Below are 14,573 nucleotides of genomic sequence, written 5' to 3'. Positions count from 1 at the left end.
ATTGTCCTGTCACCTGCTCCTTTGCACTTGGCAACTTCACTAAAGTACATAGGAGCTGGAGACTTGACCCACAACTACTGAATGACTCAAAATTTCAACAGTATACAAACTCTCAGACCTCTTTATTTTTTGATATAAACGATAATGCTGAAATTTCTCCTGATATATTATGGGAAACATTTAAAGCCTATATTATAGGGTGCATAATATCATATCAGGCCTCACGGAATAAAAATAATGAACTAGAAAAGTTTAAATTAGAAAAAATTATACATGATTTGGACGCCAACAATGCAAGGGCTCCCTCTTTAGATAAGTACAACACTATTTGTGCATTAAATACCATTATATACCATTTTATTACATTTAGTGTGTTTCTGCAAAAAAAATAGTAACTGATCAAAATGAATGTTGGTGCCAATCTTTGACCCATCTAAAGGCCTAATTATAATAACAGTCAAATATTACTTCAAATGTATTTTATGGAAAATATTTAAGTTTTTTGTTTAGGCTAAAAAAAACAGTGCGCTCATGAAAGGAAACTGGGATTTAAAGGGTTAAAACAACGAACATATAATTAATACTTGATATGAATATTTCAGGCAGAAGTAGTATCATGGTCCCGCCCCAAAAAGTGCTCTAAAAATGTTATATATTAATATTTTTTTCCACTTTAAATGAGTCAGCCTTTTAAAACTACTTCTGCTTAAAATATTCATATCAAGTTTTAATTATATTTTCGTTGTTTTAACCCTTTAAATCCCAGTTTGGGTACATGAGCGCACTGTTTTTTTTTTAATAGAAAAAAACGAAAAACTTAAATATTTTCCATCAAATACATTTGAAGTAATATTTGATTGTTATTATAATTAGGCCTTTAGATGGGCCAAAGATTGGCACTAACATTCATTTTGGTCCGCTAGTATTTTTTTGGCAGGAGCACATTAAATAAAAGACATCCACTTTTGATCCTAAGGGCAAAAAATGTCCACGCCCCAAAAACTGCTATAAAAATTTTATATATTAATATTTTTTTTCCACTTTAAATGAGTCAGTCTTTTAAAAGTACTTCTGCCTAAAATATTCATATCAAGTTTTAATTATTTTTTTCGTTGTTTTAACCCTTTAAATCCCAGTTTCTTTACATGAGCGCACTGTTTTTTTTAGCCGAAAAAAACCTGAAAAACTTACATATTTTCCATAAAATACATTTGAAGTAATATTTGATTGTTATTACAATTAGGCCTTTAGATGGGCCAAAGATTGCCACCGACATTAATTTTGATCCGCCATTATTATTTTTGCAGGGGCAGTAAATATAATACAATGGTATATCAAGTTTTTCACTTTTTTCCGCCACTAAATGCTCATTACCTTGTTGTTGTTTATTAAAAAAAATTTTTTTAAATAAAAATACAAGATCACTTTGAACTAGAAAAACATTTATTTTAGAAGGATAAACGTCAACATTTACGTTATTGGCACGTGAAGATTCCCCCATCTCTTCTGAACAAAACGGTCTAAGAATGACCGTTCTAGCCCCTACAGTTAGGAAATTATGGCCATTTGTTTGAGGGGAATCTACAATATGAGAAATAGACTGCAAAAAGCCTGTCTCTCTCTCTCTCTCTGTGTCTGTGTAAAAGGGCTGAAGCAGATGCAGCTGTTTTGGCGGGAAAAAGTACACGGCCTCTCTGATTGGTGGATTCAAATTGAGCAGCTCCAGGCTGTTTGATTGACCTAAAAACATACAGACAAAATATTAACAGCCCCTGTGTGTGTGTGTGTGTGTGTGTGTGTGTGTGTGTGTGTGTGTGTGTGTGTGAGAGAGAGAGAGAGAGAGACCCTTTTTAGGGCAACATCTCATTGGAACATTCAAATTGAATATTTAGACTGGTTGACTGACATAGATCCTGAGTGTGTGTCTCTCTGTGCATTTTTTGTTTCCATATGTGCCCATATTTCTAAATATGTTTGTCTGCTGGCTGTTCTTTTGTGCTTTTTTTAAAAAAATTTAAAGTTTTTTTTAAATTTTTCCAATTTTTGCGCTTAAGTTATTACTATTCTGCTAAATTATTGTATTTCTGCTAAATTATAGTATTTCTAATAAATATCTCCAAATCTTTGGGATCTCCAAAGAATCACAAAGCTTACAACATGCTCAAAAAAGTCTTATGCAAAGAAACTGATCCTGCAGCTTTGGAAAGGCAAAGAGGTTCCTGTGTTAAAGATGTGGTTCGCAGAGCTTACAAATACACTTCACCTTGAAAAAATAAGATATACCATGAATGGCAATGTGAAAGACTTTGAACTAATTTGGCTTCCTTTACTTGCATATCTTGGGAAAATGTAACTTTATGGCAGTCAGGGGATCGGGGTCCAGGGTGGGTTTTTTGTTTGTTTGTTTGTTTCGTTTTGTTTTGTTTTTTCTTTTTTTGTTTTGTTTTTTTCCCCTAAGACATGTTGGGTTCACTTCAACGGACTTGAAGTCTACTTTAGATGCCATCTAAATCATTGATTGGTGGATTTTTTGTTTTTTGTTCTGTTTATTTATGTATTATTTATTTAATCTTTTTTTTTTGTTGTTTTGTTTAGAGAAAAAGGGGCATAAGTCCTATTAACCCGTAACAACTGTGATACTTGCTTTTAATTAAAAAAAAAAATTGTTCTGTAGTGTGCTAGTTATTTATCTGTCTGCAGTGACAAGTTTTCCTCACTGCTGTGAAGGGAATAGACCTTCAAAGAGACGATTTTATTCCAGGGTTGGATAAATGGAGTGCAGAGTATTATTCTTTAAAGTATTACCTTGTATAGTTCCACTTTAGCCAAACTCTTATAAATGCAGTACTGTGCATAATATTTAAACCCTCTCTCATTCCTTTACACTTTGCTAAGAAAATGGGAAATATGTGCAGTGATTTATTGAAACATCTGTAAATATTTATTTTAAAAAAACAGTATACCAAGTTAAAGTGTTTTTTTTGTTGGTAGATTTTGTTTCATTTCCCATCAAGGGGATCTTATACTGCATTAATAATGTTGAGGTCCAGACTCTGGGGAGGCCAATCCATGACTGATGGTGTTCCGTGTGCTTTTAGATGCAGGTATACTTTTACAGAATTGACTGTAGGCTTGAGATTATTGTCATGCTGAAAACTGAAGCTGCTGCCAATGAAATGCTTTCCAGGTGGTTTTGCTTAGTAGATCGAAATTTGATGGTACTTTTCTGCGTTCATAATTCCATCACTTTTAACAAGATCCACAGCACCACTGGCTGAAATGCAGCCCCAAACCACGAGAGAGCCTCCAACATGTTTTACAGATGGTTGTACACGCTCAGTGTTGTCAAAGTGACAAAGTGCCTAAAGATACCATTTATAACTGTGCAAAGTTCTCTCTTATGTGTAGAGACAACACTTTCATCCCTTGGGTTAGGTGCACTTTTTATGAGTGAGTCATATATTGGTGTTAAGTGGCTTAACAACAAAAAAAACCATTCCTTTGAAAATTGTCATCTGGAAGGACTGGACGAAAAATAAAGGAAAAAGCAGTCAATGTCAAAAATTACAAAAAAGTCTGGCTCCTTGGAAGCCTGCAAGGAGCTTCCAATGTTTTAAAGAAAATTTTTAAACATTGGAAGCTAGCTTGAGACTTTTAAATAGTGTAAGTTCAGTCCTCCTTTTGAATATACTTGATGCTTCCATTGCTCACATTCTAAGTTTTTCACATTACATGTGTGGTTATGCTCTGTTCAAAGCAAGCTTTTGTTGAAAGTTTTGTCTTTCTGTAACTCCAATTACTTTTTCACTTGCAGTGTTTGCCTATGGTGCTACCGGAGCAGGCAAGACACATACCATGTTGGGTTCACAAAATGACCCTGGGGTCATGTACCGCACAATGAAAGAGCTCTTCAAACGCATGGAGGACGCCAAAGAGGAGAAGGAGTTTGCAGTTGCATTTTCATATCTTGAAGTGAGTGTTGGATTCTTTATTTTTACTTTGCTTTATTCTCTTTGTTTTTTATGGAATGTTGTTTCTTATGTTGTTTGTTTGTGGAACACATTAATCACCGTGTCAAGTCTGGATAGTTAGACTTGTACAGAAGACTTTCAGTTGTAAAATGTGTTCTTAACCCACACTGCTTGTATCTAAAGGTATTGCAGCAGGTAAACATTCATGATTTTCTCCATACTTTTCTACATCTTGCAGTGGCATTGTGTATCTGTTTGAAAGCTTTTACCTGACCATACATTTTTGTCTTTGTGTGGTTTCATAGTGTTTTGTTGTATTTGTACGTGTTCACAGGTTTACAATGAACAGATCAGAGACTTGTTGGCTAATGCAGGCCCTCTTGCAGTCAGGGAGGACAGTTCTAAAGGAGTGGTTGTGCAAGGCCTCACACTGCATAAGGTCAGTACTACCATCTATTTGAAAAAGGAGAGAAAAGAAAACCCCTCTAAAGTTTAAATCCCTTCCATGCATGCACTTCTATTGAAAAATGCCCGTCCTCCATCGAAAAACCGCATGAACGTGAGCAATATTTGGGTAAAAACAGGTGGTGCTAGCTCTTTGTATAATAAGCAGGAAACCTGAGTAGCTCATCTTGGACCGGGATACAGGAGCAGGTTGGAAAAAATAGTAATAATTGTCTCTTTTTTTTTTCTTCTTTTTTTTTGTCAAATGAAATAAAAGCTATATGGGACAAAACGAATTGAAATGTGCACTTTGTGATGTCAGCAGTTATAAAGATTAACTTTTGTTTGTTCGACTGTCTTTCCATTTACTGTAACCAAGAAACTTGCAAATCAGTAAAACTACTGCTTTCATTAAAATTGTTCCCCAGAATTGCTCTGTTGTGGTTCCATATAAGGAAATATATTTAATAGCTCTTGTTCTTGTAATGTATAATTATTTCATTGTGTTACACATTATATTATGTACCATAATATATTTTATATATTGTTTATTTGAGCAGGCTGGTGCGTTAAATAGATTCCTCTGCCAATGTGACTAACCAGAATCACTACTTCATGACTCCTTGTGATGGTGCTTATCAAATGAATGAGGAATTTAACTCACTTATGTTGCAGAAGAAGGAACTCACAGGGGATAAAGGCAGGGGAAAGCAACTCACGGAGCTAATTAAATGAATTGCCACATTATTAAGACTGAGAAATAATGATATTGCACAGAAACGCGTGGAAATGTAAATGTCTGAATAAAATGCTTAAAATTCCCGCTTTAAGCATGTTTAGATGTATGTTACAGATTATCTTGCAGTATTAGACTATGTTTGTTACTTAATTATTGTATCATGATTGCTACTGTGCAAAACGGATTTTGCTAGCAGTGCACTGTAAGTTATTTTCCCCTGTGTGGCGTTCTGTGTATGTTCACGTCTTTTTTTTGTTTTTGTTTTTACCGACAGCCCAAATCTGCAGAGCAGATTCTGGAGGCTTTGGATTCTGGCAATCGAAACAGGACACAGCACCCGACTGATATGAACGCCACCTCTTCTCGTTCCCATGCTGTATTTCAGGTAATCTAAATAACCAGAAATCATCAATAAATTAAGATAGAAATCCTACTGTTAAATTTAAATAGAAAAGTTACGTTTTCTTTAAGTCTCCTTATTGCTCTAATCATGTAACAGTGGATCAGACTTGAGTTCTGGATAACCTTGAATGAACTTTGTTCTGTTGTTTTCCTCCAGATATATTTGAGACAGCAGGACAAAACTGCCAGCCTCAATCACAATGTATGTGTTGCTAAAATGAGCCTGATTGACTTGGCAGGCTCAGAGAGAGCCAGTGCCACCAACGCCAAAGGGGCACGCTTACGAGAAGGCGCTAACATCAACCGTTCACTCCTCGCCCTGGGAAATGTCATCAATGCTCTTGCTGACCCAAAGGTGAGTGAAAGTGAATGTACAAGGGACTACTTTACAATTGCAGCTGTTTCTAAGAGATGTTTAAAAACACTGAAAAATATATATATATATGTGTGTATATATACATATATACATATATAACATTACTAATAAATGAAAATGTTAATCACATGTGGCTATTCTGCTTTTTCTGATAATTTAGTAGTTTAACTTTGCATTTTAAATACAATAATACTCTTGCATTTATTTCAACTAGAACTATAATTGTTAACATAGTTAAAATTAGGTAGTTAAAACAAGATGGAGCATGAGGTCTATTTAAAAACTAAGTAATAGCCCATATTACTCATATAGCTCAAAATTATATGAAGGTATTTGAGAAAAATTTCCAACAATGTCATTTCTGAGGATATAACCAAAACAAAAAACTAACATTGGACAACATTTTGTTGACGCTTACAACTGGGCAGGGAGCAGCATTTTTACATGTAAGTAAATAAAAGGTAGTTTACATTCTTCTTTCTGTCATTAATCACAAGCTATATTGCTGCTGCTGGTACCTTGTTTCAATAAATTCACACTTCAAAATAAGAAGTCTTGGTAGCAGATATTATATTATTATTATTATGATGTCACATTATTAAGCATTAGAAAGGTATTAGTAAGGTATTAGCAAGTGCTTAATTCATCACTTATATATCATTACTCCTCCTTAGTATTCCATTTATAAATACAGATATGTTTATCCATCTGTTACCGTTGCACCATGCATAGCTATCACTGCTGTAAGTGATGTAACCATGTACAGCTATCATTGCTACTACATCACTGCTAGTAATAATCATAAGCATAGTCATAATAATATATCTGTATTTACTAATATATCTGGCATACTAAGGAGGAGTAATACTATTTAAATGATGAATTAACCACTTGCTAATACCTTAATAATGCTTACTAGTGTGGCATTATTTCAAAGTCCAGTCACATCCAGTGACACAGCATAAGTCAAATGTAAGCACAAAAGTATTCCAGGTTATGTTTTCCCATTACCTGGAATTTGAAGTAAGTATAAAATGACAACTTAACACTTGAGTTTAACAATAATTAGAGTAACTTAATAACCATTTAACTCTGCAGGAGCTGCAGAATATTGTTGCATAATAAAACTGAAAATAATTTTCTACCTGGGATGTTGTCTCCTGGGTTGACCTTTTTAACCAGCTGCTTAAAGCCCTGCTTTCCCACCGTATAACTGCATTAGTAATTTCCATCCACCGTTTGCTCTTCGCGTTATATGCACTACAGCTAACGAGCCCTCAGGTGCAGTCATTTGTTTACATCTGGGTAGCACATCCCTACCTGCAAGTATCTCCTCTTTCAGAACCTGGTTGTACTGGACAGTGTGTTCTTTGTCTCAAGTGGTGAAACAAGTTTGCTGTTTCCACCTTTAGCAAGTATTGTGCTGCTTTGGAGGCTGTTGTAAAGGCATGGTGTTGCCATAGCAATGATATTGGGATATGACATTTTTATATCGCATAAAAGTTTATACTAGTATTATTGTGGACAATATAATATGCCATAGTCCATAGTGTAATTATAAAGCTGCATGGGCCACATTGAATCCTAACTTTATTTGTTACAAATCAGTTTAATAGCAGCTTATTCTGATACTAAACAAAGAAATTAATACCGCCTAACAAATGGTGCATGTGGCACAGGACACAGGATTGAGACCTTTGGCCTAGTGGAAAGAGAGGAACTGCTGAACAATTTTCAACTTATTTAAGTGAGCTATACCAGCATTAACAATTATGCTTATGATAGCTAGCAAGCTAACGTTTTTTATTTGTTCATTTTACAGGCATTTTTGTTACTTGTTGTTTATGGGTGTTAAATTGCCCTCTTCACTATACGAAAGTTAAGCATTATGTGTTCAGAGGCACGAAAAGTTGCATATGTTCACAAAACAACATAGTTGGCGCAACAGTCACAGACGAAAGTAACTTATGTTAAATGCTGTTTTAATTTACAGATAACACCAACCTGTTGAAGTGTGTGCACAACTGAGTATATAGTGTACAAAATGAAGGTGCGCTAATAGACTTCTCTAAACTAGAACCACTAAGAGTATTGCATTAGTTTTGTAACAAATTAATTTGTGAAACTGATATCTGGCAATTTTTTTTATTTTTTTTGAGAAATTTTGTGCAAGCGTTACATTTGATACTGGATCTACATCTCTTTGGTTTAGCATTTCAGATGAATATACTGAGAAAACACATACTTTTTAATGACTTACCAGATATAAAAAAAAGTTACATTAAGGGGTATTTATAAAAATGTCTTCATTTGGAAACTGTAAATACAAATAAATAATACAATACATTCAGTATTTTAAACAGTACTATAATAACTAGCAAGACTTTAAAAGAAAATGCAGTTTATCTTATGCATAGTTTCTTTTAAGAGTTTTACCTTCTGAGTTGGCTCTATTGACTTCATTTACTTAATCATCAACAACAGACCCTAATACAGCGTTTACAGGCGTATTTATTTGTAATGTTTAAAAGGTTTATATGTAGATGTCTCCATAAATATGAACAGATACAGTGAATATAAAATATATTACAGAAGGACAAACTTTTAACCTTATTATTCCTTTTCTGTTCTTTATTTATAAGTGAAAAAAGGGTTAGGTACATAAAGTTAACCAATAGTCTCTATATGAAACAGAGTGCCTGTGAAGTGGAGAGTCAACTGAGTATTTGGGTATTATTTCATTCCAGTTGCATACATTAACCTGTCAAGCAGTCTTCTCGTTTTACACACAGTCTCAAGGGACGAGGTGTAAGCAGGCCACATGCATTTAGGAAGCGCTGTGCAGATCTACCACAGCCATATTGAAACGTGATCCAACTTCAACAGGTTACTTCATACTTGAGTTAAAGCAGTGTCCTTTCATGGGCGCTGTCCAGTTAGAGTCATACCATCCCACCATTTTTGAGTGTTGCAGTCATGCCTACAATGCCCAGCATTCGTTTCACATCCTGTCGCCATGGTTATTGGTGTTTCACTGTCTGCTGCTGGCAGATCAAGAATTCATGTTGTGGCCATTGTTTACAGGAAAGAATGTCCTCACTTGTGTCTGGGATGACATGCCATTTGTTTGAGTGAGAAGAATGTGTGTACTTGCGTTTGGGCTGCTCAGTGTGTCATCTTCATGCTATGTTGCACAGAGGTTTTTGTTGTAAGTTGTTTGCCCTAGGCAATGTCCGAAGTAATTCAGATACATTTTACGATGCACCCTTCTCTCAAGCATGGCCTTCTATCTACACAAGGCCACTGTTTCGTGGTCATGAAAGGGGGACTTTCTGAAACTGTTCTAGAATATAGATATATTTGAAAGTTCATTTTGCGTAGAAGGGCAAAGCTGGGCTTTATGAAAGTGTTGACATGAGCCAGTCAGGGTATGTTGTAGCGGAGTACCTTACTATGAACCCTAACTTTTTTTTCGTTTAAATTTTTATTTGTTTTTGCTTTGGGTTTTTATTTTTATTACAGAGAAGGCACATCCTTTGTCAATTTTTAGCTTTTACATATAAAGATATAATCAAATATGATCTAGTCCGTATCATGTCTTTTAAAATTAGTTAAATGCAGTCAGAGACAAACAGAAGTATATGATATTATTGCACCGTGCCATTATTTATTTAGCTAAACTGAAACTAGTATAGTGTATGAAAAACTTAGTGCACCCCATATATACTATATTGCCAAAAGTATTCACTCACCTGTCCAATTTACTTCCAAGGCCACAGGTAATAAAATCAAGCACCTAGGCTGCTTCTACAAACATTTTTGAAAAAATGGGTCCAGTGAATTTCCTCGCTACTAAATTTTTCACTGTCAACTGTTAACGGTATTATAACAAAGGGAAGAGATTAGGAATGACAGCAACTCAGCCACAGAGTGGTAGTCAATGTAAATTCATAGAGAGGGGTCAATGAATCCTGAGGCACATGGTGCTCAGAGGTCGCCAACTTTCTACAGAATCAATCACACAGACCTTTAAACTTCATATGGCCTTTAGATTAGCTCAAGAACAGATCATAGAGAACTTCATGAAATGGGTTTCCAGGTCTGAGCAGCTGCATCCAAGCCTTAAATCACCAAATGCAACGCAAACCGTCAATGCGGTGATGTAAAGCATGCCGCCACTGGACTCTAGAGTGGTACAAATGTGATCTCTATAGTGATAAATAAGGCTTCTGCGTCTGGCAATCTGATAGACGACACTAGGTATGGTGGTTGGCAGGAGAACGGTACTTGTCTGACTGCACTATGCCAAATTTAAAGTTTTGTGGACAAGGGATTATGCTATGGGGCAGGAACTGGGCTAAGTCATTTAGTTCTAATGAAAGGAACTCGTAATGCTTCGGCACATCAAGACATTTTGGATAATTTCTTGCTCCCAACTTTGTCGGAAAATTTTGTGGATGGTCCGTTCCTGTTTCAACATGACTGTGCACCAGTGTACTGACCAGTGGTCAGTAAAGACATGGATGACTGAGTTTGGTGTGGAAGAACTTGACTGGCCTGCACAGAGTCCTGACCTCAGCCTAATAGAACACCTTTGGGATTAATAAGAGCGGAGGCATGCAACATCTGACCTCACAAACATACTTCTTGAAGAACAGTCAAAAATTCCCATAAAAACATTTCTAAACCTTGTGGAAAACCTTCCCAGAAGAGTTCAAGGTGTAGCTGCAAAGACTGCGCCAACATATCATATTAAACCTTATGTTTTCTATACAACTTTATCGGTCTCGCGTTATTTTGGAGGAATTTCGGTCCACTTGGCTTTTACGATATCATTTCAGTTCATTGAGGTTTGCAGACATTCATTTGTGCACAACTCTCATAAGGTCATGTCACAGCATTTCAGTCAGGTTAAGGTCTGGACTTTGACTGGGCCACTGCAATAACTTTTGATTCTTTTATTTTTTCCGTCATTCTCTTGTAGATTTGCTTTTGTACTTAGTTGTATGACCCAGTTTGGGCCAACCTGTGGACAGGTGGCTTCACATTTGATTCAAGAATACTTTAGTATACAGAAGTGTTCATATTCGACTCAATGACTGCAGGGTGCCCAGGTCCTGTGGCAGCAAAACAATGCTGGACAGTTGGTATGAAATATTTGTGCTGATATGCCTTGACTCTGTGTATTATGGCCAAACATCTCCACTTTAATATCGTCTATTCAGTTTTGTGGTGTGATCAGATGGGACTTTGCAAGCTTAATTGTGCTACCAAGAGAGAAGATTCTTTCTCTTGGTAACTCTTCCAAATAAGCAGTATTTTATTGTATTTTTCAGATTGTACCTGACATGCATGTTAAATTTTAACATTTAACATGCATGTCAGGTCTCTGACCTGAGTTAGCTTGTTAAATGTCTGATTGGGAAATATCTTGAGTGTTTTCAGTGGATTGTTCGGAAATGTTCTTATAACACTTCCCAGTTTTATTGGCAGCAACAGTTGCTTCTTTAATGTCATTACTGAAGTTTTTCCTCCTTGGCATTGTGTTAAGAAACACCTCATCTGCTAAGAAGACTTAAAACTTTTGCTATTAGAGAGGTGCTCACATTTGCTGATGGTCATTCAATCAAATGCATTTGACTGGCAGCACCTAGCTGCTACTTTCCGTTTTAATTCATATGGAAGCTGTAAGGGTGGACTGTTTTTCGCACACTGCTGCGGCATTTGAGTTTAGCTTTAGCTTTAAGTAAATAATGGTAAAGTAAATAATATGTCATGTGTTCTTGTTTATATGAGGTTGTTATTAGCCAGTTTTAAGACCTAACAAGAACCAGATGATTTTTCTTTAGTTATGTGGCTGTACTTTTGTTGAACAATAACTATAATACCATTTTACCTTTGTGGCACACCCAGGTGTAGTGGATGGGTAGCTCTCTATCAGTTGAGTCCGAAAGTAACAGCTGCCCCCAGCTTTCTGGTGGAAACATGCAATAGGTTGTTCTTCTTGTGTCACTATTGTGCACACATTCTACTTTGCATTACACTTTACTTTGATGCAACTTCATTTAACCGACCTCCACATATGGGATATGGATCATCTCCACATATCCCATGTTGGCAAACTTTTTCTTCAACTGTGTTTGTATCTGTTAAAGAAAAAAGATGGATCAATAGAGCAACTGGACCATGACTTTTTCTGAAGGATATTGTATTTTTAACAAGAAGAGCCTCGGTTAACTTTCCTGTTGTTTTGATATGTAAAAGGTGTTGGCTTGTTTGAAGAAAAACATCCAGTCCTGTGGATTTGGTGTTGTTTCCTAGCTAACTGCAGTGTTTAGATGAGTTCAGATTCTTATATTCACCTATAAGTTGTGGTGATCATTTGCACAGACTTTGTGACAGAGTCTCCGTGACACACCACAGTAATGAAATCAAAACAAATGGTTGGAGTTTGCTGACGTATTGCCTTCTCGATACTGGCTTTGGAACAACTTTGAACTCCTGATCTTATTAAAACCGTGATTGCCCCCCAAAAGGCACAAAAGGTTATCCTTAAACTCCCAAGACCTAACATGAAAAATGGTTGAATCCAGATGTTGTCTTTTTTTTCTTCCCAAAGAGAAGTGGAGGCACAGCTGTGGTCCCTAAAAGGGATCATTTTACAATCCTTTTGCTAACTCGTCTTTAATGTGACTTTCTGCAGTCCCAATGCTCACGAGACTCTGACTCACCTAAGCAGCTGTAGTTTATCTGCTGCCATTATTAAGACTTGAGCTATGTTCACAGACCAGCTGAGAAAGATTTCAAATCTAAAATGAACACCCTGTGCTGAATTTTGTTCCCTTTTAGGTTTATTGGTCCCCACCAGAGAGTGAAATGTCAATAGGATTTTCTTGTGGCGGGTGTTTAGATGGAGATGCATCCTAGGGCACTTCCCGTGGTTATTACTCTGCATAAAGTATCAATAAGGTTCAGTCAGGTTTATTTTTTGTGCTGATTTGTGTGTTGTTTTGTCGACCTAGTGAAAATCTCAATTTTGAGTTTGTTCTTCTTCTTTTTTTAAAATTATTTTTTAAAGTAAGCACAAGCCTGGAGAGTTTTCTGTGTTTTCTGGATACTTGACTATCTACATTGTAAAGAAACCTAACCCTTTTTGTGCTAACCCTGATTTTTCTCATGTGTTTCAGAGTAAAAAGGCTCATATACCGTACAGAGACAGCAAGCTGACGCGGATACTTAAAGATTCCTTGGGAGGCAACTGCAGGACAGTTATGATTGCCAATGTTAGCCCCTCTTCCAAATCATATGATGACACCCATAATACCCTGAAGTATGCCAACAGGGCTAAGGAGATCAAGTCCTCGGTTAGTGTTCAATTCATATTGTTTTATAGTTTTATAGTTGTAGTCCCAGCTGTGATTCTTGGACCATAAATATACAAAATGATATTATATCAGCCATCAGTTTTTCTCTCTACCTTTACCCGACAGCTGAAGAGTAATGTTGTCAGCTTGGACAGTCACATTGGCCAGTATGCTGTGGTCTGTGAGAAGCAGCGGCAGGAGGTAAGACAAAATAACAAACAGGACAACTAATTACTTTGTATTTGAACAATCGGACATGGACATCATAAGTCCTGACTGATATCCATGTTCTATTTAATCCCTAAAGATCATGCAGTTGAAGCAGAAACTAAAAGAATATGAGGCGAAGAGCACGGGGGCTGGGGCTTTTAGCACAATCTCTTCCCAGAAGCAAGAAGAGTTCAAAAGGTAAGCAAGTCCATGAGCGTGACTCAGAGTGTAACTTGTTACTTTATGTGTCATAACCACTTTTATTGTAAAGCGTGTAACTGGAATGAAGACAATGATTCAGGCCTCTGCCTGCTTGTGGCCTGCATTTGCTAATGTATCGGACAATAATGACGCATTATGTGGTTTTGTAAATGGTTCTGGTGGCTGTAGATCCATTAGATTCTATAAAGAAGTGGAACAGGGAACGTAAGGTGTAATTGGGCGTAGTGGGTCAGGTTGTATAATCAAGAATGATATCCCAATTTACAGCATTTTTAATGTGGCCCTTTGTCTTTGTTCATTGGCATTTGTGGTAGATTAAATATTATGAAATTAGCTTTTAGCAATGAGCCTTTTATTAAATCTGCTCAGCACCTTGAGAATATATTGAGCTGCTTGATTCAAGATTTATACTAAAACCATCACTTGATGGAATAAAATGAGGTCAGTGGCATAAATATGCTGTCTTGAATTGGTATGCATCGTACAAAGCCTTTATATGAGTTGCTAGATCTGCGTTATTTAATGTTTACATTCACTCAACTTTTAATCAGCGTTGGCTCCAAACTTATTGACAGCCTGTTAAAGAAGTCTCCAAGAAGGCATTCTGAAAACTTTGCAGGCAGCACCCCACAATTCAAGAACCAACGTGGCGTGTTATTTAAAAACAGCACCAGGATGTTCCAGTTTTTGTGTTTAACGAGTCTGGCTTTGAGTGTGGGCATATTTCAGTATCTTTGATCTAATGGCCAAATATAATAGCAGGCATGTTCAGCCATAACCCTGATGCCTTTGGCCTCTTTGAGTAGCTATGAAGTCTCCTCTGTGTTCAAAATGAAACCATGGTA

At 36.4% G+C, this 14,573-nt stretch overlaps 1 protein-coding gene across 2 annotated transcripts in view; it reads left to right on the top strand.

The window, feature by feature from the left end:
• kif18a (kinesin family member 18A) overlaps positions 1-14,573 on the top strand; it is a 35,676-nt gene that overhangs the window by 4,285 nt on the left and 16,818 nt on the right. For both annotated transcript variants that reach the window (XM_005466937.4, XM_005466936.4), the window contains exons 4-10: positions 3,815-3,972; positions 4,306-4,410; positions 5,429-5,539; positions 5,714-5,911; positions 13,120-13,296; positions 13,423-13,497; positions 13,604-13,704. In XM_005466937.4, coding sequence (XP_005466994.1) covers positions 3,815-3,972; positions 4,306-4,410; positions 5,429-5,539; positions 5,714-5,911; positions 13,120-13,296; positions 13,423-13,497; positions 13,604-13,704 — 925 coding nt within the window. The remainder of the gene's footprint in view (positions 1-3,814; positions 3,973-4,305; positions 4,411-5,428; positions 5,540-5,713; positions 5,912-13,119; positions 13,297-13,422; positions 13,498-13,603; positions 13,705-14,573) is intronic.

Source organism: Oreochromis niloticus, linkage group LG1 (genome assembly GCF_001858045.2).
Source record: "Oreochromis niloticus isolate F11D_XX linkage group LG1, O_niloticus_UMD_NMBU, whole genome shotgun sequence".
Lineage (NCBI taxonomy): Eukaryota > Metazoa > Chordata > Actinopteri > Cichliformes > Cichlidae > Oreochromis > Oreochromis niloticus.
The sequence above is the reverse complement of the archived record's forward strand: the minus strand, read 5'-3'. Positions and strand labels throughout refer to the sequence as shown.